Here is a 27,318-nt window from a genome sequence, read left to right as displayed (position 1 = left end):
GTGATTCCTGTAACAGGACAGTGCGGGGAGATCAAACAGAGCAATACAGGTAGTAGATTTGCAAATGATGGTGATTTATTTTCCCAAAAGTCCAGTGACAGGCACATGATACCATAAGCAGACAAAGAATAAATAGCATTTCAAAGAAAACTACCAAAGGAAGGAAATAAAATCAGTCAACAACAACAACAACAAAACAAATAAATGTAACTCCATGTGCATTCCAATTGCACCAGTATATCAGCACGTATCTACTGGCTACCTCCACACCTCTGCCTAAGCCCACTTCTTATATATACTGTTCGTCCCATGGACCAGACCATTTCTGGTACTTAAATTATGAAGTTCATAACATTTCCTCCCTATTGTTCAAAATAAAAGCTTATTTAAAACAGTTTCCCATTATCCAAAATGTCCTTATTAAAATAAAAAAACATATCCAAACACAGAGGATTTTGTCCTCCCCTTTTTACTTGGAAAATCCCCTCATCACCCTTACGACAGCTGGATAAAACAGGTAGTTGTACTCTTTGGACTCAAACTCCCTTTACCTTATTACAATAAACATATATACACACATATTCATTAATTTAGCAATTCCCTCTATAGATGGCCACCCTGAAAAATGTAAGACAACTACATGTACTGGCTGCATTATCACTGTGCTGTTTGTCAGCATGGAACGAGCGTGAGTCCTGTTACATGTCCATTACAGCTAAGATTATAGCTTTCACCTCTTCTGTGTAGTTGTGCATTTTTACAGAAAATCATACAAAGTCAGATTGTGTCCTAAACCACAATGTTAAGTCTGTGTAACATTACTTAACAGGACACATCAGATTTGGGAGAATTGCTTAGATTAACCTCATAAATCCAGTCCCAAACAAATTGGACAGTAAACGTGGCTTCACTAATCCACAAAAAGAAAATTGTGCAAATTGGATTTTTTTTTTTTTTTTTTTTTTTTTTTGCGAACCATTCCTTTAAAAAGGTTGGCACTTAAATTTACAGGAAGACCATAAATGTTTTTGGGATTAAATGGACACTTGATTTAAATGCTTGGAGTTGCCCATATAAATCAGTGTTTAGTACGAGTAGTGTGAGTCCACCCTAAATAATTTAAAATCATTTTCATAAAACCAGTTTTTGACAACTTTCATAAAAGAAAAATGATCATTACAAACTGCAGTGATTTGAGCATCACCTCTGCATGGGAAAATGCCATGCAGGCAACTTTTACTAGATTCTTTTGCAGTGCTACCAGAAAACAAATGTCAGTGAGTTTCCATCATTTGGTCCATGGTTGATCTTCATTTAATGATCATTGGTTGAAATCACATAACAATGTATCTGCTGAGGTGATGACTCAGAACCCTGGTTCATAAAATTATATAAAGATTTATAAAAAGTAAAGATCCTCCTTAAAAACAAGGAGTTAGGCACGCCCAGTGAATCCACTTTTAAAAGAGAAGGCTCGTTGTGCCCTTTCACCTGATTTGAAAGCTATTCCTGCCACTCCATATAAACACAAGTGACTCCGTCAAAATAGTCCACAACCCCTCGAGGACAGCAGTAGTGTTAGAAGTATATTTGGGGGCTGCATTTTAGGGGAAAGTGGCGCATCTCAGTCGATGTAGAAGTCCAGCCGGTTGGAGATCACCTTGCAGCCCTTCATGGAGAAGACACGCTCGTCCTTGGGGAAGTAGTTGATGTCCCGCGCCATGTGGTCCACCACGGCAGCGTCGGGGGTGAGGCCTTTGGCAGCCATCTCTGCCATGCCACACTGAACCACGTGCTTGAACTCCAGCGGCAGGAAAGGCACAAAGAAGTCCACCAAGTTCTTATCTATTAAATTGGAGTGCCAGAGACCACATAGATAGATAGATAGATAGATAGATAGATAGATAGATAGATAGATAGATAGATAGATAGATAGATAGATAGATAGATAGATAGATAGATAGATAGATAGATAGATAGATGAGCAATAAATGGAGAAAAATGGCTTAATAGAAGGGGAAAGGAAAGAGTGTAAGACGCTTATAGATTCACATGCATCGTACACTTCTATTGTGATACAGTTTTAACTTTGAACTCTTTCACATTATACACAAAGTACACCCAGAGAATTTCCACAGTCAACATCACAGGAATTTCTCTCATAAGACAAGTTCCTTTGGAGATGGAGAAGGGGCTGATGACCATTACACACGCCTGCTACTCACTGTCCTTACTGACCATTACATGTGCCTGATACTCACTGTTCTTGTTGTTGAAGACAGACAGGGACAGAGCCATCTCCAGATCCTTCAGCTCGATCTCCTCTCGTTCTCTTCCCGACGTCCAGAAATCCAGAGCCACATGCACAATCTCCTCAGCTCCGGCATTACTATGGTGAAACACGCACGAACACACAGAGTAAGAGACTGAGACACACTACCAGTGTGTTGGTGATTTGTAAGGCTGATGACCTCATCCCTAGTTCAGTAGAAAGGTGATACCCAAATATATGCTAAATTTACAGCATTTAGCCAACATTTTTTCCCAAATGAACACAGTTTGAGCAACTGAGGGTTAAGGACCTTGCTCTGGGGCCCAATGGTGACAACTTGGTTGGGCTTGGACCGGCAACCTTCTGATCGCTAGTCAAGTACCGTAACCACTGAGCTATCACTGCCCCCCTAAACATTCATTCCATGGGGTTCTACAGTTCCAAGAGTGTAGATCGATACCTTTGAGAGTGTGTGTGTGTGTGTGTGTGTGTGTGTGTGTATAAAGGGGTGGGACTTTAAATGGGAATGCTGAACATGAGGGACCACTCAGTTATAAACAGATATGCTGTACAGATTAGCATGAGGAACAGGTTAGGAAACACCTGATCATACAACTGCACATGTGAAACCCTCTTATCCTTCTAAATGCCAATATAAAATATTCAAGATTTTTCTGAAAAACAAACAACATGCAAATGACAGTACAGCATACCACTAATCTCAATGTCAACACAGGTCTGGAATGTTTCCTAATTTAACCTACCCTGCATTAATGTATTTCCCAGTGACACTACACACCTGAGGAAGATGAAGATGGCCTGTCTGTAGGACACTCCGTCCAGTCTCTCATAGAAGTCCAGATATGGTTTTATGCCATCAATCAGGCCGGGGTGCATCTTATCCATCTCATCAAATATGAACATGGAACGTGGGCAATTTGTCACATTGCCTTTTATCCATTGCTGCAATTGTGCCTGAGAAAGACAGCGCACGTAGACAGGGGCATTAGCATCTTCACTCACAGAAAGCAGAACAGTTATGAGTTTTATGTGTGGCAATGAATTCTTTTTGACAAAGCAGTTTGAGGATTAACTTTGATGGCACCGCCTACCTTGTATGTTTCTAAATGCACCTTATGGGGAGAGTGTGCCGTAGCTGTGAAGAGATGCACGAACCCACTGGCCATTCCTTTCTGGTAAATATTCTCCGCAATCAGTTGACTCACAAAGTTTTTCCCCGTGCCAGTCCAGCCGTGCAGGGATAGAACTAGCGGTTTCTTGGGGTTCTCGCTGTTCATAAACCCAGTCACTGCTTTGAGGATGACCCGCGAAGCCACGTGCTGGCCGAACAGCTTTTCCTCCAGGTCCTCCTGGAGACCTGCAAGAGAAGCAGAGAATTACTGCACAAACAGGTCGCGTGGGACAAGCACATAAAATTTCTGCACAAACAAGTCGCGCTGAAGACAATAAATGGATAAGACAGAAAACTGATTTTAGGGCACCAATGATTCGCTGGAAATCTTGAGATTGTCATGCGAGGCGCTAAATTGTTCGCATTTTGTTATGAACGGTGTAATAATGCATATTCACATACACATAACAAGAGGCCTTAATAACAGGCAAATCCACCTAATACCTTCGCTTTCACAAAATGTATCCTTAAAAGGCGAAGCAGCAGCTACAAATAAAGCAGTGATGAACCGAAACCTCTACAATGCTGTTTAGTTTAATGGCTGTGCAGCATCGGGAGCGTTAGCTAGCTGAAATCCAGAGGAACCTGAAACGAAAGTAAACTGAGTAGTTCAGGCAAGTGCAGCCACTGGCTCCCAGACGTAAAGCTCACTAATCGACACCAACGTGTTCGCATTCATAATCCCCGACTTGGAGGATTCGCTCACCGGTTGCGTTAAAACCGATCCAGTTGTCATCACACGTTTCAAATAAATAATTGTACAATTTCTTTCCTAAGGTGCCAAGTCCGGCAACAATGGTTGTAGAAATTGGTTCAAAAGCATGCACGACAACACTCGATATCAGTATAAAATGGAACAACGCTGAGAACGTTTCTTTCATTTTAAACTTAAGTCACAGGTGTATGTTTACATTTAATGAAACCATATAAACAACAGTGAGTGGCTTCAACTACCGGCACTTCCTGAAGATCTCGCTAGAGAGTGACGCGAGTTTCCTGCGACGCGCAGAAACAAGAACCGGGGTGGGATCAATGTTTCAGAGTTGAACAACAGTTATATGAATTGTTTAAATGTCCAGTTCGTGTGCCCGGAATGCCCAATAAATTCAAGCCACAACATCTCTAAATCCAGAACCTTCATTAGACCATAAATACCCAAATCATGCCATCTAACCCCGATCACTTTAGCCCTAAACATTCTTCAACGCCAGCAGCGCTTAGCTGATCTAACCGCAAGTAAAATGTTCCAACGTTTGGGTAAACATGTAACGTTAAAATACGCAGTGGTTAGCGAAATCTAAAAGGATAAAGGCCGACAGGCTTTCAATACGTAGGCTAGTCTACAGTGATCGGGCTACAAAGTTGTTTTTCTTTGATGCATGCATTGGAACATTGTCCTGCATAAAATCATGGTCTTTTTGAAAGATGCAGACTTTTCCCTGTACCACTGCTTTTAAAAAAAAAGCCCTCTAAAACTGGCAATAGGTTTGGGAGTTGATTTTGAGTCCATCTTCAACCCGAAAAGGTCCACCTAGTTCATCTTTAATAATACCAGTCCATAGCAATACTCCACCTCCACCTTGCTGGTGTCTGAGTCGAAGTGGAGCTCTGTGCCCATGCAGCTGATCCATCAAGAGTCACTCTTGTCTTATTGGTCCATAAAACCTTTGAAAAATCTGTCTTTAGATATTTCTTGGCCCAGTTTTGACATTTCACCTTATTTGTCTTGTTCACTGGTGGTCAGGTTTAGCCTTCCTTACCATGGCCATGTCTCTGAGTACTGAACAACTTGTATTTTTGGGCACTCCAAGTAGGATTGCAGTTCTGGAATATGATAGCACTGGAGCTTAATGGGTTCATGGTCACTTCACGTTTGATTCTTCTCAAATCTTTGACAGTTAATTTGCATCTTTTTTTCTCAACATGTTTCTTGTGACCCTGTTGACTATTTGCAACAAAGCACTTGATGGTTTTGTGATCATACCACAATATCATAGCAATTTTAAGAGTGCTGCATCCCTCTGAAAGACTTTTTGCAATTAACTTGTTTTTACAACAAACTAGTGACCCACAGTAACACAAGTAGGACGTGTTATAGTGAAACTAGTGACACACACCAACACTCGTAAAAAGTGCTCTACTGAAACTAGTGTGGCTAAACAACCTGACCAAATCAGAGAAATCATATTCCTCAGAAAATCCACAAGGGCAGCCACAGTATTCAATGGAAAGTCCAACACCCCCATCTGTCCTTTGTGGTACATCTACCAGCACATTTACATCTCCTGTTACGACCCCTTTTTGATGAGCTTCTCAGCAGAATTTCCATGAGTATGTGATGACACCAAAAGGACTACCTGCTTTTTTGGTTCCGTTATCAGAAAAATGTCATGTTTCGCCTGAAGCTGTTGTCAAGCAACCATTTCTAATGTTAGTGTATTATGATAGATTTCTGTAGTTTCTCTATTCATGTACCCCAAGAAACATTAATTTTCAGTCTATGATTTTCAAAGCATGAGCCAGCAAACTGCGCATAAATTAAATCTTTTATTCTACAGCTGCGATTCTTGGTCTCTTCATACTTCAGTTGACCTCGTCAGTCCAACCCACAGTGCTGCTCACACAATTTAATAATTTTTTACTTGCTAGTTTAATTTGGGCTTTATCAACTGTACACCAAATGCACTTGTTTGGTGTCCGATGTTTCCTTCCTCAGCTTGAGGCTGGGGCTACTAGGCTAGTGTAGCTAGCAAGTGGTGTAAATCATTTTAATCAAAACTCCCTATATTTATTTCCATTGATATTATAAAACTGTGATTTCATTTTAAAATAATTTTGTAAGATACCAGGAACTTAATAAAATTGATTCTAGATGTCCATTACTGATATGATTATAGCTTTCACCTCTTCTGTGTAGTTGTGTATTTTTACAGAAAATCATACAAAGTCAGACTGTGTCCTAAATCACAATGTTAAGTCTGTGTGACATTACTTAACAGGACACATCAGATTTGGGAGAATTGCTTAGATTAACTTCATAAATCCAGTCCCAAACAAAGGAAACATTGGATAGTAAACGTGGCCTCACTAATCCATAAACACAAAAAGAAAATTGTTTACATTGGATTTTTTGTGAACCACTCCTTTAAAAAGGTTGGCAGTTACATCTACAGGAAGTCCATAAATGTTTTGGGGATTAAATGGAGATCTGATTTAAATGCTTGGAGTTGCCCATAAATATCAGTGTTTAGTGTGAGTAGATTTCACCAGTCCACCCTAAATGAATCAAAAGCATTTTCATAAAACCTGTTTTTGACAGTTATATATCACTTTCATACAACAAAAAACGATCATTACAAACTCTGCAGTGATTTGAGCATCGTCTCTGCATGGGAAAACGCCATGCAGGCAACTTTTACTAGATTCTTTTGCAGTGCTACCAGAAAACAAAAAGTGATGTAGGTGAGTCTCCATCATTTGGTCCATGGTTGATCTTCATTTAATGATCATTGGTTGGAATCACATGACAACGTATCTGTTGAGGTGATGACTCAGAGCCCTGGTTCATAAAATTATAAAAAGATTTCTAAAAAAATTAAAAAGGTCATCCCAAGTTGGCATGTATATTTGACACTATATGGCATTGTGTTGTATTTTCTATTTAGACACAAATTCTGCTAACACCGATGAAATGTTTAACAGCAGCAACAAAAAGACAATCTGGTCATCATCTCTGCATGACCATTCATTTCTCAAGGTCATTAAAAATAACTAATGTATTTTTAACTGTTTCACACTACCTGCAATTACTTACTGCACCTGGATCCTCCTTAAAAAGAAGGAGTTAGGCACGCACAGTCCTTCATGAATCCACTTTTAAAAGAGAAGGCTCGTTGTGCCCCTTCACCTGATTTGAAAGCTATTCCTTCCTCTCCATCTAACAATTAGAGTGCTTGCTTTTGATTGGGTATTAGGGGAAGTGGGAGGTGCCCGTACCAAAGGTGCGTGCTCAGGGCGAGACGGAGGTGCTGAAGGTGGTTCGCACGGGGAAGAGGCAGAAGAAGGCCTGGAAGAGGATGGTCACCAAAGTCTGCTTCGTCGGAGATGGCTTCACGCGCAAACCGCCCAAATACGAGCGCTTCATCAGACCCATGGTGAGGCAGAGCATGCTCACGGGATGGGGGGGGGGGAATCTATTCGACTTAAAATGTCTAACACAGCTTCACTTAAACCAGAGTGGTTCCCGCTGAGGAGGGTTTTCTGCTCTAGCGCACATGCTTTTTCTCATCGGCACTCTTCTCCACTTAAAATTGCGTGTGCTGAACTAAGGGGTCAGGGGTTAGGTTTTAGGGGTTAGGGATTTGCGTTTAGGGTTTAGGGTTAACCTGTTCAGCATCTGTAAGGGAGTAGTAGGGATTTAATGTGCTGCTGCTCGCCTCCTCTCTCGGCCTTTAGGGTTTGAGGTTCAAGAAGGCACACGTCACTCACCCTGAGCTGAAGGCCACATTCTGCCTGCCCATTCTGGGCGTGAAAAAGAACCCCTCCTCCCCTCTCTACACCACCCTCGGGGTCATCACCAAGGGAACGGTCATCGAGGTCAACGTCAGCGAGCTTGGCCTGGTCACCCAGGGCGGCAAAGTCATCTGGGGTGAGTGAGTGACTTGTTACGCACACACACGAACACACACACGGGCTCAAATGTTCCTGGTTTTCCATGCTGACTTGGTCAGGTGTGATGACAAAATGGACAGTCAGAGGAGTCAATTGCTGAGTGGATTCGGATTCAGGGACCAGGCTTGACTTCTGAAGGTCTCTGAGCGAAGGAGCAGTAATGCAGTCTCTGCAGAGTTTAGTTCCAGCCCTGACTTGGTCAGGTGTGATGACAAAATGGACAGTCAGAGGAGTCAACTGCTGAGTGGATTCGGATTCAGGGACCAGGCTTGACTTCTGAAGGTCTCTGAGCGAAGGAGCAGTAATGCAGTCTCTGCAGAGTTTAGTTCCAGCCCTGATCTGAGCTAAATGTTTAGTCCTGTCAGAAGACCATGTTGATCTGGATGAACCCCAAGGGAAGGGCTAGTAATGTTGTTGAGTGCTACCCAGAAGTAGAAGGGTGTAGCAAAAACTACAAAGTAAAGTAGTAATTGTGTCAAAAGTCTCATATGCAAAGTATGTTTCGTCTGATTGGCTGGAGTGTTGAGGATCACCTGAGCTTTTCATTGAACTTTTTTTCACTGAGATGATGTCAGTCCAGGGGCAGTGTCCTGTGATGTTGCATTGAGAGTTACTGATGGTGTAGATCAGAGGTGTTCAATAGCTCCCCGTCCTCAAGGTCCAGGACCTATAGGGTTTCCACCCTCCCTAGGAGTCAGTGTTTCAACAAAGTGCCCAAACACATACGTTGATCAATTACAAGGGATTACAGAATCCAGGACTGAATTTGGATTTGAGGTCCGCGTTTGAATACCACTGGAATTAAAATATTAAAAAACTAGTTTGGCTCAAAAAAGTAAATCTGGCTAACCATGGGCATCAGTCAGCTGGATTTCAGTCGTCTGGGTGTCAGTGCCGGATGTCAGCGGGGCTTCATGTTTGGACTGACATAAAACAAGTAACAACCTAAATAGTACAGCAAATATGTTTTTAAAAAAAACAATGAAAAAGTATTCAGAAAGACATACAGAGTGTGTGCTGGTAACATGCTGGTGTACCTTTGTGCCTGTTCCAGGGAAATACGCCCAGGTGACAAACAACCCGGAGAACGATGGCTGTATTAACGCAGTGCTGCTGGTATAACAGAACTCTGCACCACCTAATGTACTGATCACAGCCTTGGGCCAGACCACACAGAATATCGGCATTCCCATCCAGCATACGGAAGCCCTGCACTCCTGGACCTGAGTTGGGATACTTTGGAACTTGGGATTTTGTGTGTGTGTGTGTGTGTGTGTGTGTGTGTGTGTGTGTGTGTTGGATGGATGGATGGATGGATGGATGGATAACATGTGCGTGGGTGGATGGATGAATGGATGGATAACACAAACGTTATCAGTGTTTTAGAGCTGTGGGTCCTGAAACACACTGTTTAGTGTTTCTCCTGCAGTGGCTGCCTGGTTCAGCCTGCCGTCTGTCTGAAGCAGGGCAGACACTAAACCCTGCAGGACGGGCCTGAGAGACCCTGGGCTTTACACCGGTGTGTGCGCGCGCGTCAGTTTAAAACAGCAGCGGGTTCAATAAAACACGTTTTCACCGGGTGGGATTCATGCGTCTGTCCAGTTTCAGCCTGCTGCTTTCTGCCGGGAATCCAGAACTAACGACACATTTAAGCAGGAGTTGGGGATGTACATTAAGATTTTTATACAATCATTAAAAATAATAAGCCCAAATTTGACGAGGTAATTCACTAAAGCCAATATGAGTGGCTGAGACATAGCAAGTAATTACGATGTAGAGAATTTACGATGTTATAATTTAATATTATAATATTCGTTTAATGTTTTCAAGGTTTCATTAATGATCACTTATGAAACAATGTAATATGAAAACAGCAATATAATAAATATAAAAGCCTTTAGATCTTTAGGTTGAATCTTCGTTCATAAATCTTAAATACATAAAATAAACACCAAGTTGATTATTTTCCACTGGCAAAGATATTAAAGGATGTTGGTGCTGGACGTCAGTGCTGCCTGTCAGTCGTATGTGTCAGTGCTGGACGTCAGTGCTGCCTGTCAGTCGTCTGGACGTCTGTGCTGCCTGTCAGTCGTATGCATCAGTGCTGCCCGTCAGTCGTCTGGACGTCAGTGCTGCCCGTCAGTCGTCTGGGCATCGGTGGGGCTTCTTTCATCGCTGCCCATTTTTGGGCCTTTGATGTTTTCACTCCCTTTAATTTGTGTAACAACCCAAATAATCCAGCAAAGATGTAAAACGAAAGAATGAAAAAGTATAAATATCACCCAGCAAATGGTGAAAATAAAAATAAAAGGCTGAGAAGTAGAGAGAAAACAATTATGCATGGTTAGCGAGAGCTGGCAACCGTGCTCTGTAAAGTTCTGACCGCATGGAATCTTCAATAAATCTCCATTTAAGGCCAATACATGTTATGTAGTATAAGTGGAGCTGGGCAGAGGATTTAGGTGGCTGGACTGTAACCTTCACATATTTAGTGGAGGTAAGAAAATGAACACACATTTGGGATTAAATGACATCATGAGTTACATAAGTGAAACTAGTGACCCACACCAACACAAGTAGGATGTGTTATAGTGAAACTGGTGACCCACACCAACACTAGTAGGATGTGTTATAGTGAAACTAGTGACCCACACCAACACTAGTAGGATGTGTTATAGTGAAACTAGTGATCCTCATCGATCACTGATTTTCAAAGCACGAGCCAACAAACTGTTATTCTACAGCTGCGATTCTTGGTCTCTTCTCTTGGTCTCTTCATGCTTCAGTTGACCTCGTCAGTCCAACCCACAGTGCTGCTAATTTGGGCTTTATCAACCGTACACCAAATCCATCTGTTTGGTGTCCAACATTTCCTTTATTAGCTTGGTGCTAGGGCTACTAGGCTAGTGTAGCTAACAAGTAGTGTAAATCATTACAATCAAAACTCCATATACTTCCTTCCATTGATATAAAACTGTAATTAAATTTTTTAATAATTTTGTAAGATACCAGGAACTCAAAGAAAGTGATTCCTGTAACAGGACAGTGCGGGGAGATCAAACAGAGCAATACAGGTAGTAGATTTGCAAATGATGGTGATTTATTTTCCCAAAAGTCCAGTGACAGGCACAGGATACCATAAGCAGACAAAGAATAAATAGCATTTCAAAGAAAACTACCAAAGGAAGGAAATAAAATCAGTCAACAACAACAACAACAAAACAAATAAATGTAACTCCATGTGCATTCCAATTGCACCAGTATATCAGCACGTATCTACTGGCTACCTCCACACCTCTGCCTAAGCCCACTTCTTATATATACTGTTCGTCCCATGGACCAGACCATTTCTGGTACTTAAATTATGAAGTTCATAACATTTCCTCCCTATTGTTCAAAATAAAAGCTTATTTAAAACAGTTTCCCATTATCCAAAATGTCCTTATTAAAATAAAAAAAACATATCCAAACACAGAGGATTTTGTCCTCCCCTTTTTACTTGGAAAATCCCCTCATCACCCTTACGACAGCTGGATAAAACAGGTAGTTGTACTCTTTGGACTCAAACTCCCTTTACCTTATTACAATAAACATATATACACACATATTCATTAATTTAGCAATTCCCTCTATAGATGGCCACCCTGAAAAATGTAAGACAACTACATGTACTGGCTGCATTATCACTGTGCTGTTTGTCAGCATGGAACGAGCGTGAGTCCTGTTACATGTCCATTACAGCTAAGATTATAGCTTTCACCTCTTCTGTGTAGTTGTGCATTTTTACAGAAAATCATACAAAGTCAGATTGTGTCCTAAACCACAATGTTAAGTCTGTGTAACATTACTTAACAGGACACATCAGATTTGGGAGAATTGCTTAGATTAACCTCATAAATCCAGTCCCAAACAAATTGGACAGTAAACGTGGCTTCACTAATCCACAAAAAGAAAATTGTGCAAATTGGATTTTTTTTTTTTTTTTTTTTTTTTTTTGCGAACCATTCCTTTAAAAAGGTTGGCACTTAAATTTACAGGAAGACCATAAATGTTTTTGGGATTAAATGGACACTTGACTTAAATGCTTGGAGTTGCCCATATAAATCAGTGTTTAGTACGAGTAGTGTGAGTCCACCCTAAATAATTTAAAATCATTTTCATAAAACCAGTTTTTGACAACTTTCATAAAAGAAAAATGATCATTACAAACTGCAGTGATTTGAGCATCACCTCTGCATGGGAAAATGCCATGCAGGCAACTTTTACTAGATTCTTTTGCAGTGCTACCAGAAAACAAATGTCAGTGAGTTTCCATCATTTGGTCCATGGTTGATCTTCATTTAATGATCATTGGTTGAAATCACATAACAATGTATCTGCTGAGGTGATGACTCAGAACCCTGGTTCATAAAATTATATAAAGATTTATAAAAAGTAAAGATCCTCCTTAAAAACAAGGAGTTAGGCACGCCCAGTGAATCCACTTTTAAAAGAGAAGGCTCGTTGTGCCCTTTCACCTGATTTGAAAGCTATTCCTGCCACTCCATATAAACACAAGTGACTCCGTCAAAATAGTCCACAACCCCTCGAGGACAGCAGTAGTGTTAGAAGTATATTTGGGGGCTGCATTTTAGGGGAAAGTGGCGCATCTCAGTCGATGTAGAAGTCCAGCCGGATGGAGATCACCTTGCAGCCGTGCAGGGAGAAGACACGCTCGTCCTTGGGGAAGTAGTTGATGTCCCGCGCCATGTGGTCCACCACGGCAGCGGCGGGGGTGAGGCCTTTGGCAGCCATCTCTGCCAGGCCACACTGAACCACGTGCTTGAACTCCAGCGGCAGGAAAGGCACAAAGAAGTCCACCAAGTTCTTATCTATTAAATTGGAGTGCCAGAGACCACATAGATAGATAGATAGATAGATAGATAGATAGATAGATAGATAGATAGATAGATAGATAGATAGATAGATAGATAGATAGATAGATAGATAGATAGATAGATAGATAGATAGATAGATAGATAGATAGATAGATAGATAGATGAGCAATAAATGGAGAAAAATGGCTTAATAGAAGGGGAAAGGAAAGAGTGTAAGACGCTTATAGATTCACATGCATCGTACACTTCTATTGTGATACAGTTTTAACTTTGAACTCTTTCACATTATACACAAAGTACACCCAGAGAATTTCCACAGTCAACATCACAGGAATTTCTCTCATAAGACAAGTTCCTTTGGAGATGGAGAAGGGGCTGATGACCGTTACACACGCCTGCTACTCACTGTCCTTACTGACCATTACATGTGCCTGATACTCACTGTTCTTGTTGTTGAAGACAGACAGGGACAGAGCCATCTCCAGATCCTTCAGCTCGATCTCCTCTCGTTCTCTTCCCGACGTCCAGAAATCCAGAGCCACATGCACAATCTCCTCAGCTCCGGCATTACTATGGTGAAACACGCACGAACACACAGAGTAAGAGACTGAGACACACTACCAGTGTGTTGGTGATTTGTAAGGCTGATGACCTCATCCCTAGTTCAGTAGAAAGGTGATACCCAAATATATGCTAAATTTACAGCATTTAGCCAACATTTTTTCCCAAATGAACACAGTTTGAGCAACTGAGGGTTAAGGACCTTGCTCTGGGGCCCAATGGTGACAACTTGGTTGGGCTTGGACCGGCAACCTTCTGATCGCTAGTCAAGTACCGTAACCACTGAGCTATCACTGCCCCCCTAAACATTCATTCCATGGGGTTCTACAGTTCCAAGAGTGTAGATCGATACCTTTGAGAGTGTGTGTGTGTGTGTGTGTGTGTATAAAGGGGTGGGACTTTAAATGGGAATGCTGAACATGAGGGACCACTCAGTTATAAACAGATATGCTGTACAGATTAGCATGAGGAACAGGTTAGGAAACACCTGATCATACAACTGCACATGTGAAACCCTCTTATCCTTCTAAATGCCAATATAAAATATTCAAGATTTTTCTGAAAAACAAACAACATGCAAATGACAGTACAGCATACCACTAATCTCAATGTCAACACAGGTCTGGAATGTTTCCTAATTTAACCTACCCTGCATTAATGTATTTCCCAGTGACACTACACACCTGAGGAAGATGAAGATGGCCTGTCTGTAGGACACTCCGTCCAGTCTCTCATAGAAGTCCAGATATGGTTTTATGCCATCAATCAGGCCGGGGTGCATCTTATCCATCTCATCAAATATGAACATGGAACGTGGGCAATTTGTCACATTGCCTTTTATCCATTGCTGCAATTGTGCCTGAGAAAGACAGCGCACGTAGACAGGGGCATTAGCATCTTCACTCACAGAAAGCAGAACAGTTATGAGTTTTATGTGTGGCAATGAATTCTTTTTGACAAAGCAGTTTGAGGATTAACTTTGATGGCACCGCCTACCTTGTATGTTTCTAAATGCACCTAATGGGGAGAGTGTGCCGTAGCTGTGAAGAGATGCACGAACCCACTGGCCATTCCTTTCTGGTAAATATTCTCCGCAATCAGTTGACTCACAAAGATTTTCCCCGTGCCAGTCCAGCCGTGCAGGGATAGAACTAGCGGTTTCTTGGGGTTCTCGCTGTTCATAAACCCAGTCACTGCTTTGAGGATGACCCGCGAAGCCACGTGCTGGCCGAACAGCTTTTCCTCCAGGTCCTCCTGGAGACCTGCAAGAGAAGCAGAGAATTACTGCACAAACAGGTCGCGTGGGACAAGCACATAAAATTTCTGCACAAACAAGTCGCGCTGAAGACAATAAATGGATAAGACAGAAAACTGATTTTAGGGCACCAATGATTCGCTGGAAATCTTGAGATTGTCATGCGAGGCGCTAAATTGTTCGCATTTTGTTATGAACGGTGTAATAATGCATATTCACATACACATAACAAGAGGCCTTAATAACAGGCAAATCCACCTAATACCTTCGCTTTCACAAAATGTATCCTTAAAAGGCGAAGCAGCAGCTACAAATAAAGCAGTGATGAACCGAAACCTCTACAATGCTGTTTAGTTTAATGGCTGTGCAGCATCGGGAGCGTTAGCTAGCTGAAATCCAGAGGAACCTGAAACGAAAGTAAACTGAGTAGTTCAGGCAAGTGCAGCCACTGGCTCCCAGACGTAAAGCTCACTAATCGACACCAACGTGTTCGCATTCATAATCCCCGACTTGGAGGATTCGCTCACCGGTTGCGTTAAAACCGATCCAGTTGTCATCACACGTTTCAAATAAATAATTGTACAATTTCTTTCCTAAGGTGCCAAGTCCGGCAACAATGGTTGTAGAAATTGGTTCAAAAGCATGCACGACAACACTCGATATCAGTATAAAATGGAACAACGCTGAGAACGTTTCTTTCATTTTAAACTTAAGTCACAGGTGTATGTTTACATTTAATGAAACCATATAAACAACAGTGAGTGGCTTCAACTACCGGCACTTCCTGAAGATCTCGCTAGAGAGTGACGCGAGTTTCCTGCGACGCGCAGAAACAAGAACCGGGGTGGGATCAATGTTTCAGAGTTGAACAACAGTTATATGAATTGTTTAAATGTCCAGTTCGTGTGCCCGGAATGCCCAATAAATTCAAGCCACAACATCTCTAAATCCAGAACCTTCATTAGACCATAAATACCCAAATCATGCCATCTAACCCCGATCACTTTAGCCCTAAACATTCTTCAACGCCAGCAGCGCTTAGCTGATCTAACCGCAAGTAAAATGTTCCAACGTTTGGGTAAACATGTAACGTTAAAATACGCAGTGGTTAGCGAAATCTAAAAGGATAAAGGCCGACAGGCTTTCAATACGTAGGCTAGTCTACAGTGATCGGGCTACAAAGTTGTTTTTCTTTGATGCATGCATTGGAACATTGTCCTGCATAAAATCATGGTCTTTTTGAAAGATGCAGACTTTTCCCTGTACCACTGCTTTTTAAAAAAAAGCCCTCTAAAACTGGCAATAGGTTTGGGAGTTGATTTTGAGTCCATCTTCAACCCGAAAAGGTCCACCTAGTTCATCTTTAATAATACCAGTCCATAGCAATACTCCACCTCCACCTTGCTGGTGTCTGAGTCGAAGTGGAGCTCTGTGCCCATGCAGCTGATCCATCAAGAGTCACTCTTGTCTTATTGGTCCATAAAACCTTTGAAAAATCTGTCTTTAGATATTTCTTGGCCCAGTTTTGACATTTCACCTTATTTGTCTTGTTCACTGGTGGTCAGGTTTAGCCTTCCTTACCATGGCCATGTCTCTGAGTACTGAACAACTTGTATTTTTGGGCACTCCAAGTAGGTTGCAGTTCTGGAATATGATAGCACTGGAGCTTAATGGGTTCATGGTCACTTCACGTTTGATTCTTCTCAAATCTTTGACAGTTAATTTGCATCTTTTTTTCTCAACATGTTTCTTGTGACCCTGTTGACTATTTGCAACAAAGCACTTGATGGTTTTGTGATCATACCACAATATCATAGCAATTTTAAGAGTGCTGCATCCCTCTGAAAGACTTTTTGCAATTAACTTGTTTTTACAACAAACTAGTGACCCACAGTAACACAAGTAGGACGTGTTATAGTGAAACTAGTGACACACACCAACACTCGTAAAAAGTGCTCTACTGAAACTAGTGTGGCTAAACAACCTGACCAAATCAGAGAAATCATATTCCTCAGAAAATCCACAAGGGCAGCCACAGTATTCAATGGAAAGTCCAACACCCCCATCTGTCCTTTGTGGTACATCTACCAGCACATTTACATCTCCTGTTACGACCCCTTTTTGATGAGCTTCTCAGCAGAATTTCCATGAGTATGTGATGACACCAAAAGGACTACCTGCTTTTTTGGTTCCGTTATCAGAAAAATGTAATGTTTCGCCTGAAGCTGTTGTCAAGCAACCATTTCTAATGTTAGTGTATTATGATAGTTTTCTGTAGTTTCTCTATTCATGTACCCCAAGAAACATTAATTTTCAGTCTATGATTTTCAAAGCATGAGCCAGCAAACTGCGCATAAATTAAATCTTTTATTCTACAGCTGCGATTCTTGGTCTCTTCATACTTCAGTTGACCTCGTCAGTCCAACCCACAGTGCTGCTCACACAATTTAATAATTTTTTACTTGCTAGTTTAATTTGGGCTTTATCAACTGTACACCAAATGCACTTGTTTGGTGTCCGATGTTTCCTTCCTTAGCTTGAGGCTGGGGCTACTAGGCTAGTGTAGCTAGCAAGTGGTGTAAATCATTTTAATCAAAACTCCCTATATTTATTTCCATTGATATTATAAAACTGTGATTTTATTTTAAAATAATTTTGTAAGATACCAGGAACTTAATAAAATTGATTCTAGATGTCCATTACTGATATGATTATAGCTTTCACCTCTTCTGTGTAGTTGTGTATTTTTACAGAAAATCATACAAAGTCAGACTGTGTCCTAAATCACAATGTTAAGTCTGTGTGACATTACTTAACAGGACACATCAGATTTGGGAGAATTGCTTAGATTAACTTCATAAATCCAGTCCCAAACAAAGGAAACATTGGATAGTAAACGTGGCCTCACTAATCCATAAACACAAAAAGAAAATTGTTTACATTGGATTTTTTGTGAACCACTCCTTTAAAAAGGTTGGCAGTTACATCTACAGGAAGTCCATAAATGTTTTGGGGATTAAATGGAGATCTGATTTAAATGCTTGGAGTTGCCCATAAATATCAGTGTTTAGTGTGAGTAGATTTCACCAGTCCACCCTAAATGAATCAAAAGCATTTTCATAAAACCTGTTTTTGACAGTTATATATCACTTTCATACAACAAAAAACGATCATTACAAACTCTGCAGTGATTTGAGCATCGTCTCTGCATGGGAAAACGCCATGCAGGCAACTTTTACTAGATTCTTTTGCAGTGCTACCAGAAAACAAAAAGTGATGTAGGTGAGTCTCCATCATTTGGTCCATGGTTGATCTTCATTTAATGATCATTGGTTGGAATCACATGACAACGTATCTGTTGAGGTGATGACTCAGAGCCCTGGTTCATAAAATTATAAAAAGATTTCTAAAAAAATTAAAAAGGTCATCCCAAGTTGGCATGTATATTTGACACTATATGGCATTGTGTTGTATTTTCTATTTAGACACAAATTCTGCTAACACCGATGAAATGTTTAACAGCAGCAACAAAAAGACAATCTGGTCATCATCTCTGCATGACCATTCATTTCTCAAGGTCATTAAAAATAACTAATGTATTTTTAACTGTTTCACACTACCTGCAATTACTTACTGCACCTGGATCCTCCTTAAAAAGAAGGAGTTAGGCACGCACAGTCCTTCATGAATCCACTTTTAAAAGAGAAGGCTCGTTGTGCCCCTTCACCTGATTTGAAAGCTATTCCTTCCTCTCCATCTAACAATTAGAGTGCTTGCTTTTGATTGGGTATTAGGGGAAGTGGGAGGTGCCCGTACCAAAGGTGCGTGCTCAGGGCGAGACGGAGGTGCTGAAGGTGGTTCGCACGGGGAAGAGGCAGAAGAAGGCCTGGAAGAGGATGGTCACCAAAGTCTGCTTCGTCGGAGATGGCTTCACGCGCAAACCGCCCAAATACGAGCGCTTCATCAGACCCATGGTGAGGCAGAGCATGCTCACGGGATGGGGGGGGGGGAATCTATTCGACTTAAAATGTCTAACACAGCTTCACTTAAACCAGAGTGGTTCCCGCTGAGGAGGGTTTTCTGCTCTAGCGCACATGCTTTTTCTCATCGGCACTCTTCTCCACTTAAAATTGCGTGTGCTGAACTAAGGGGTCAGGGGTTAGGTTTTAGGGGTTAGGGATTTGCGTTTAGGGTTTAGGGTTAACCTGTTCAGCATCTGTAAGGGAGTAGTAGGGATTTAATGTGCTGCTGCTCGCCTCCTCTCTCGGCCTTTAGGGTTTGAGGTTCAAGAAGGCACACGTCACTCACCCTGAGCTGAAGGCCACATTCTGCCTGCCCATTCTGGGCGTGAAAAAGAACCCCTCCTCCCCTCTCTACACCACCCTCGGGGTCATCACCAAGGGAACGGTCATCGAGGTCAACGTCAGCGAGCTTGGCCTGGTCACCCAGGGCGGCAAAGTCATCTGGGGTGAGTGAGTGACTTGTTACGCACACACACGAACACACACACGGGCTCAAATGTTCCTGGTTTTCCATGCTGACTTGGTCAGGTGTGATGACAAAATGGACAGTCAGAGGAGTCAACTGCTGAGTGGATTCGGATTCAGGGACCAGGCTTGACTTCTGAAGGTCTCTGAGCGAAGGAGCAGTAATGCAGTCTCTGCAGAGTTTAGTTCCAGCCCTGATCTGAGCTAAACGTTTAGTCCTGTCAGAAGACCATGTTGATCTGGATGAACCCCAAGGGAAGGGCTAGTAATGTTGTTGAGTGCTACCCAGAAGTAGAAGGGTGTAGCAAAAACTACAAAGTAAAGTAGTAATTGTGTCAAAAGTCTCATATGCAAAGTATGTTTCGTCTGATTGGCTGGAGTGTTGAGGATCACCTGAGCTTTTCATTGAACTTTTTTTCACTGAGATGATGTCAGTCCAGGGGCAGTGTCCTGTGATGTTGCATTGAGAGTTACTGATGGTGTAGATCAGAGGTGTTCAATAGCTCCCCGTCCTCAAGGTCCAGGACCTATAGGGTTTCCACCCTCCCTAGGAGTCAGTGTTTCAACAAAGTGCCCAAACACATACGTTGATCAATTACAAGGGATTACAGAATCCAGGACTGAATTTGGATTTGAGGTCCGCGTTTGAATACCACTGGAATTAAAATATTAAAAAACTAGTTTGGCTCAAAAAAGTAAATCTGGCTAACCATGGGCATCAGTCAGCTGGATTTCAGTCGTCTGGGTGTCAGTGCCGGATGTCAGCGGGGCTTCATGTTTGGACTGACATAAAACAAGTAACAACCTAAATAGTACAGCAAATATGTTTTTAAAAAAAACAATGAAAAAGTATTCAGAAAGACATACAGAGTGTGTGCTGGTAACATGCTGGTGTACCTTTGTGCCTGTTCCAGGGAAATACGCCCAGGTGACAAACAACCCGGAGAACGATGGCTGTATTAACGCAGTGCTGCTGGTATAACAGAACTCTGCACCACCTAATGTACTGATCACAGCCTTGGGCCAGACCACACAGAATATCGGCATTCCCATCCAGCATACGGAAGCCCTGCACTCCTGGACCTGAGTTGGGATACTTTGGAACTTGGGATTTTGTGTGTGTGTGTGTGTGTGTGTGTGTGTGTGTGTGTGTGTGTGTGTGTGTGTGTGTGTGTGTGTGTGTGTTGGATGGATGGATGGATGGATGGATGGATGGATGGATAACATGTGCGTGGGTGGATGGATGAATGGATGGATAACACAAACGTTATCAGTGTTTTAGAGCTGTGGGTCCTGAAACACACTGTTTAGTGTTTCTCCTGCAGTGGCTGCCTGGTTCAGCCTGCCGTCTGTCTGAAGCAGGGCAGACACTAAACCCTGCAGGACGGGCCTGAGAGACCCTGGGCTTTACACCGGTGTGTGCGCGCGCGTCAGTTTAAAACAGCAGCGGGTTCAATAAAACACGTTTTCACCGGGTGGGATTCATGCGTCTGTCCAGTTTCAGCCTGCTGCTTTCTGCCGGGAATCCAGAACTAACGACACATTTAAGCAGGAGTTGGGGATGTACATTAAGATTTTTATACAATCATTAAAAATAATAAGCCCAAATTTGACGAGGTAATTCACTAAAGCCAATATGAGTGGCTGAGACATAGCAAGTAATTACGATGTAGAGAATTTACGATGTTATAATTTAATATTATAATATTCGTTTAATGTTTTCAAGGTTTCATTAATGATCACTTATGAAACAATGTAATATGAAAACAGCAATATAATAAATATAAAAGCCTTTAGATCTTTAGGTTGAATCTTCGTTCATAAATCTTAAATACATAAAATAAACACCAAGTTGATTATTTTCCACTGGCAAAGATATTAAAGGATGTTGGTGCTGGACGTCAGTGCTGCCTGTCAGTCGTATGTGTCAGTGCTGGACGTCAGTGCTGCCTGTCAGTCGTCTGGACGTCTGTGCTGCCTGTCAGTCGTATGCATCAGTGCTGCTCGTCAGTCGTCTGGACGTCAGTGCTGCCCGTCAGTCGTCTGGGCATCGGTGGGGCTTCTTTCATCGCTGCCCATTTTTGGGCCTTTGATGTTTTCACTCCCTTTAATTTGTGTAACAACCCAAATAATCCAGCAAAGATGTAAAACGAAAGAATGAAAAAGTATAAATATCACCCAGCAAATGGTGAAAATAAAAATAAAAGGCTGAGAAGTAGAGAGAAAACAATTATGCATGGTTAGCGAGAGCTGGCAACCGTGCTCTGTAAAGTTCTGACCGCATGGAATCTTCAATAAATCTCCATTTAAGGCCAATACATGTTATGTAGTATAAGTGGAGCTGGGCAGAGGATTTAGGTGGCTGGACTGTAACCTTCACATATTTAGTGGAGGTAAGAAAATGAACACACATTTGGGATTAAATGACATCATGAGTTACATAAGTGAAACTAGTGACCCACACCAACACAAGTAGGATGTGTTATAGTGAAACTGGTGACCCACACCAACACTAGTAGGATGTGTTATAGTGAAACTAGTGACCCACACCAACACTAGTAGGATGTGTTATAGTGAAACTAGTGATCCTCATCGATCACTGATTTTCAAAGCACGAGCCAACAAACTGTTATTCTACAGCTGCGATTCTTGGTCTCTTCTCTTGGTCTCTTCATGCTTCAGTTGACCTCGTCAGTCCAACCCACAGTGCTGCTAATTTGGGCTTTATCAACCGTACACCAAATCCATCTGTTTGGTGTCCAACATTTCCTTTATTAGCTTGGTGCTAGGGCTACTAGGCTAGTGTAGCTAACAAGTAGTGTAAATCATTACAATCAAAACTCCATATACTTCCTTCCATTGATATAAAACTGTAATTAAATTTTTAAATAATTTTGTAAGATACCAGGAACTCAAAGAAAGTGATTCCTGTAACAGGACAGTGCGGGGAGATCAAACAGAGCAATACAGGTAGTAGATTTGCAAATGATGGTGATTTATTTTCCCAAAAGTCCAGTGACAGGCACATGATACCATAAGCAGACAAAGAATAAATAGCATTTCAAAGAAAACTACCAAAGGAAGGAAATAAAATCAGTCAACAACAACAACAACAAAACAAATAAATGTAACTCCATGTGCATTCCAATTGCACCAGTATATCAGCACGTATCTACTGGCTACCTCCACACCTCTGCCTAAACCCACTTCTTATATATACTGTTCGTCCCATGGACCAGACCATTTCTGGTACTTAAATTATGAAGTTCATAACATTTCCTCCCTATTGTTCAAAATAAAAGCTTATTTAAAACAGTTTCCCATTATCCAAAATGTCCTTATTAAAATAAAAAAACATATCCAAACACAGAGGATTTTGTCCTCCCCTTTTTACTTGGAAAATCCCCTCATCACCCTTACGACAGCTGGATAAAACAGGTAGTTGTACTCTTTGGACTCAAACTCCCTTTACCTTATTACAATAAACATATATACACACATATTCATTAATTTAGCAATTCCCTCTATAGATGGCCACCCTGAAAAATGTAAGACAACTACATGTACTGGCTGCATTATCACTGTGCTGTTTGTCAGCATGGAACGAGCGTGAGTCCTGTTACATGTCCATTACAGCTAAGATTATAGCTTTCACCTCTTCTGTGTAGTTGTGCATTTTTACAGAAAATCATACAAAGTCAGATTGTGTCCTAAACCACAATGTTAAGTCTGTGTAACATTACTTAACAGGACACATCAGATTTGGGAGAATTGCTTAGATTAACCTCATAAATCCAGTCCCAAACAAATTGGACAGTAAACGTGGCTTCACTAATCCACAAAAAGAAAATTGTGCAAATTGGATTTTTTTTTTTTTTTTTTTTTGCGAACCAGTCCTTTAAAAAGTTTGGCACTTAAATTTACAGGAAGACCATAAATGTTTTTGGGATTAAATGGACACTTGACTTAAATGCTTGGAGTTGCCCATATAAATCAGTGTTTAGTACGAGTAGTGTGAGTCCACCCTAAATAATTTAAAATCATTTTCATAAAACCAGTTTTTGACAACTTTCATAAAAGAAAAATGATCATTACAAACTGCAGTGATTTGAGCATCACCTCTGCATGGGAAAATGCCATGCAGGCAACTTTTACTAGATTCTTTTGCAGTGCTACCAGAAAACAAATGTCAGTGAGTTTCCATCATTTGGTCCATGGTTGATCTTCATTTAATGATCATTGGTTGAAATCACATAACAATGTATCTGCTGAGGTGATGACTCAGAACCCTGGTTCATAAAATTATATAAAGATTTATAAAAAGTAAAGATCCTCCTTAAAAACAAGGAGTTAGGCACGCCCAGTGAATCCACTTTTAAAAGAGAAGGCTCGTTGTGCCCTTTCACCTGATTTGAAAGCTATTCCTGCCACTCCATATAAACACAAGTGACTCCGTCAAAATAGTCCACAACCCCTCGAGGACAGCAGTAGTGTTAGAAGTATATTTGGGGGCTGCATTTTAGGGGAAAGTGGCGCATCTCAGTCGATGTAGAAGTCCAGCTGGTTGGAGATGGCCTTGCAGCCGTGCAGGGAGAAGACACGCTCGTCCTTGGGGAAGTAGTTCATGTCCCGCGCCATGTGGTCCACCACGGCAGCGTCGGGGGTGAGGCCTTTGGCAGCCATCTCTGCCAGGCCACACTGAACCACGTGCTTGAACTCCAGCGGCAGGAAAGGCACAAAGAAGTCCACCAAGTTCTTATCTATTAAATTGGAGTGCCAGAGACCACATAGATAGATAGATAGATAGATAGATAGATAGATAGATAGATAGATAGATAGATAGATAGATAGATAGATAGATAGATAGATAGATAGATAGATAGATAGATAGATAGATAGATAGATAGATAGATAGATAGATAGATAGATAGATAGATAGATGAGCAATAAATGGAGAAAAATGGCTTAATAGAAGGGGAAAGGAAAGAGTGTAAGACGCTTATAGATTCACATGCATCGTACACTTCTATTGTGATACAGTTTTAACTTTGAACTCTTTCACATTATACACAAAGTACACCCAGAGAATTTCCACAGTCAACATCACAGGAATTTCTCTCATAAGACAAGTTCCTTTGGAGATGGAGAAGGGGCTGATGACCGTTACACACGCCTGCTACTCACTGTCCTTACTGACCATTACATGTGCCTGATACTCACTGTTCTTGTTGTTGAAGACAGACAGGGACAGAGCCATCTCCAGATCCTTCAGCTCGATCTCCTCTCGTTCTCTTCCCGACGTCCAGAAATCCAGAGCCACCTGCACAATCTTCTCTCCTCCGGCATTACTATGGTGAAACACGCACGAACACACAGAGTAAGAGACTGAGACACACTACCAGTGTGTTGGTGATTTGTAAGGCTGATGACCTCATCCCTAGTTCAGTAGAAAGGTGATACCCAAATATATGCTAAATTTACAGCATTTAGCCAACATTTTTTCCCAAATGAACACAGTTTGAGCAACTGAGGGTTAAGGACCTTGCTCTGGGGCCCAATGGTGACAACTTGGTTGGGCTTGGACCGGCAACCTTCTGATCGCTAGTCAAGTACCGTAACCACTGAGCTATCACTGCCCCCCTAAACATTCATTCCATGGGGTTCTACAGTTCCAAGAGTGTAGATCGATACCTTTGAGAGTGTGTGTGTGTGTGTGTGTGTGTGTGTGTGTGTGTATAAAGGGGTGGGACTTTAAATGGAAATGCTGAACATGAGGGACCACTCAGTTATAAACAGATATGCTGTACAGATTAGCATGAGGAACAGGTTAGGAAACACCTGATCATACAACTGCACATGTGAAACCCTCTTATCCTTCTAAATGCCAATATAAAATATTCAAGATTTTTCTGAAAAACAAACAACATGCAAATGACAGTACAGCATACCACTAATCTCAATGTCAACACAGGTCTGGAATGTTTCCTAATTTAACCTACCCTGCATTAATGTATTTCCCAGTGACACTACACACCTGAGGAAGATGAAGATGGCCTGTCTGTAGGACACTCCGTCCAGTCTCTCATAGAAGTCCAGATATGGTTTTATGCCATCAATCAGGCCGGGGTGCATCTTATCCATCTCATCAAATATGAACATGGAACGTGGGCAATTTGTCACATTGCCTTTTATCCATTGCTGCAATTGTGCCTGAGAAAGACAGCGCACGTAGACAGGGGCATTAGCATCTTCACTCACAGAAAGCAGAACAGTTATGAGTTTTATGTGTGGCAATGAATTCTTTTTGACAAAGCAGTTTGAGGATTAACTTTGATGGCACCGCCTACCTTGTATGTTTCTAAATGCACCTCATGGGGAAAGTGTGCCGTAGCTGCGAAGAGATGCACGAACCCACTGGCCATTCCTTTCTGGTAAATATTCTCCGCAATCAGTTGACTCACAAAGATTTTCCCCGTGCCAGTCCAGCCGTGCAGGGATAGAACTAGCGGTTTCTTGGGGTTCTCGCTGTTCATAAACCCAGTCACTGCTTTGAGGATGACCCGCGAAGCCACGTGCTGGCCGAACAGCTTTTCCTCCAGGTCCTCCTGGAGACCTGCAAGAGAAGCAGAGAATTACTGCACAAACAGGTCGCGTGGGACAAGCACATAAAATTTCTGCACAAACAAGTCGCGCTGAAGACAATAAATGGATAAGACAGAAAACTGATTTTAGGGCACCAATGATTCGCTGGAAATCTTGAGATTGTCATGCGAGGCGCTAAATTGTTCGCATTTTGTTATGAACGGTGTAATAATGCATATTCACATACACATAACAAGAGGCCTTAATAACAGGCAAATCCACCTAATACCTTCGCTTTCACAAAATGTATCCTTAAAAGGCGAAGCAGCAGCTACAAATAAAGCAGTGATGAACCGAAACCTCTACAATGCTGTTTAGTTTAATGGCTGTGCAGCATCGGGAGCGTTAGCTAGCTGAAATCCAGAGGAACCTGAAACGAAAGTAAACTGAGTAGTTCAGGCAAGTGCAGCCACTGGCTCCCAGACGTAAAGCTCACTAATCGACACCAACGTGTTCGCATTCATAATCCCCGACTTGGAGGATTCGCTCACCGGTTGCGTTAAAACCGATCCAGTTGTCATCACACGTTTCAAATAAATAATTGTACAATTTCTTTCCTAAGGCGGATGTGCCAAGTCCGGCAACAATGGTTGTAGAAATTGGTTCAAAAGCATGCACGACAACACTCGATATCAGTATAAAATGGAACAACGCTGAGAACGTTTCTTTCATTTTAAACTTAAGTCACAGGTGTATGTTTACATTTAATGAAACCATATAAACAACAGTGAGTGCCTTCAACTACCGGCACTTCCTGAAGATCTCGCTAGAGAGTGACGCGAGTTTCCTGCGACGCGCAGAAACAAGAACCGGGGTGGGATCAATGTTTCAGAGTTGAACAACAGTTATATGAATTGTTTAAATGTCCAGTTCGTGTGCCCGGAATGCCCAATAAATTCAAGCCACAACATCTCTTAATCCAGAACCTTCATTAGACCATAAATACCCAAATCATGCCATCTAACCCCGATCACTTTAGCCCTAAACATTCTTCAACGCCAGCAGCGCTTAGCTGATCTAACCGCAAGTAAAATGTTCCAACGTTTGGGTAAACATGTAACGTTAAAATACGCAGTGGTTAGCGAAATCTAAAAGGATAAAGGCCGACAGGCTTTCAATACGTAGGCTAGTCTACAGTGATCGGGCTACAAAGTTGTTTTTCTTTGATGCATGCATTGGAACATTGTCCTGCATAAAATCATGGTCTTTTTGAAAGATGCAGACTTTTCCCTGTACCACTGCTTTTAAAAAAAAAGCCCTCTAAAACTGGCAATAGGTTTGGGAGTTGATTTTGAGTCCATCTTCAACCCGAAAAGGTCCACCTAGTTCATCTTTAATAATACCAGTCCATAGCAATACTC

At 41.7% G+C, this 27,318-nt stretch overlaps 4 protein-coding genes and 1 pseudogene across 4 annotated transcripts; 2 read left to right on the top strand and 3 right to left on the bottom strand.

Moving 5' to 3' along the window:
* Positions 1–53: 53 nt before the first annotated feature.
* LOC113590040 (torsin-1A-like) lies at positions 54–5,233 on the bottom strand. The gene is made up of 6 exons (XM_035521719.1): positions 5,225–5,233; positions 3,909–3,981; positions 3,385–3,650; positions 3,072–3,247; positions 2,262–2,389; positions 54–1,872 (listed from the first exon to the last, which is right to left on the bottom strand). The coding sequence occupies exons 1-6, from the start codon at positions 5,231–5,233 to the stop codon at positions 1,625–1,627; spliced, it is 900 nt and encodes a 299-aa protein (XP_035377612.1). The 3' UTR covers positions 54–1,624.
* A 1,633-nt stretch (positions 5,234–6,866) lies between these two features.
* Positions 6,867–10,043, top strand: LOC118240647 (ribosome biogenesis protein NSA2 homolog). Its single transcript, XM_035521718.1, has 4 exons — positions 6,867–6,872; positions 7,439–7,618; positions 7,920–8,112; positions 9,190–10,043. The coding sequence occupies exons 1-4, from the start codon at positions 6,867–6,869 to the stop codon at positions 9,255–9,257; spliced, it is 447 nt and encodes a 148-aa protein (XP_035377611.1). The 3' UTR covers positions 9,258–10,043.
* A 628-nt stretch (positions 10,044–10,671) lies between these two features.
* LOC118240646 lies at positions 10,672–15,385 on the bottom strand (annotated as a pseudogene).
* A 2,665-nt stretch (positions 15,386–18,050) lies between these two features.
* On the top strand, positions 18,051–20,373 carry LOC118240645 (ribosome biogenesis protein NSA2 homolog). Its single transcript, XM_035521717.1, has 4 exons — positions 18,051–18,056; positions 18,623–18,802; positions 19,104–19,296; positions 20,230–20,373. The coding sequence occupies exons 1-4, from the start codon at positions 18,051–18,053 to the stop codon at positions 20,295–20,297; spliced, it is 447 nt and encodes a 148-aa protein (XP_035377610.1). The 3' UTR covers positions 20,298–20,373.
* A 1,916-nt stretch (positions 20,374–22,289) lies between these two features.
* Positions 22,290–26,478, bottom strand: LOC118240644 (torsin-1A-like). The gene is made up of 6 exons (XM_035521716.1): positions 26,449–26,478; positions 26,187–26,259; positions 25,663–25,928; positions 25,350–25,525; positions 24,536–24,663; positions 22,290–24,102 (listed from the first exon to the last, which is right to left on the bottom strand). The coding sequence occupies exons 1-6, from the start codon at positions 26,476–26,478 to the stop codon at positions 23,855–23,857; spliced, it is 921 nt and encodes a 306-aa protein (XP_035377609.1). The 3' UTR covers positions 22,290–23,854.
* Positions 26,479–27,318: the final 840 nt, after the last annotated feature.

This window comes from Electrophorus electricus, chromosome 22, assembly GCF_013358815.1.
Source record: "Electrophorus electricus isolate fEleEle1 chromosome 22, fEleEle1.pri, whole genome shotgun sequence".
NCBI lineage: Eukaryota > Metazoa > Chordata > Actinopteri > Gymnotiformes > Gymnotidae > Electrophorus > Electrophorus electricus.
The sequence above is the reverse complement of the archived record's forward strand: the minus strand, read 5'-3'. Positions and strand labels throughout refer to the sequence as shown.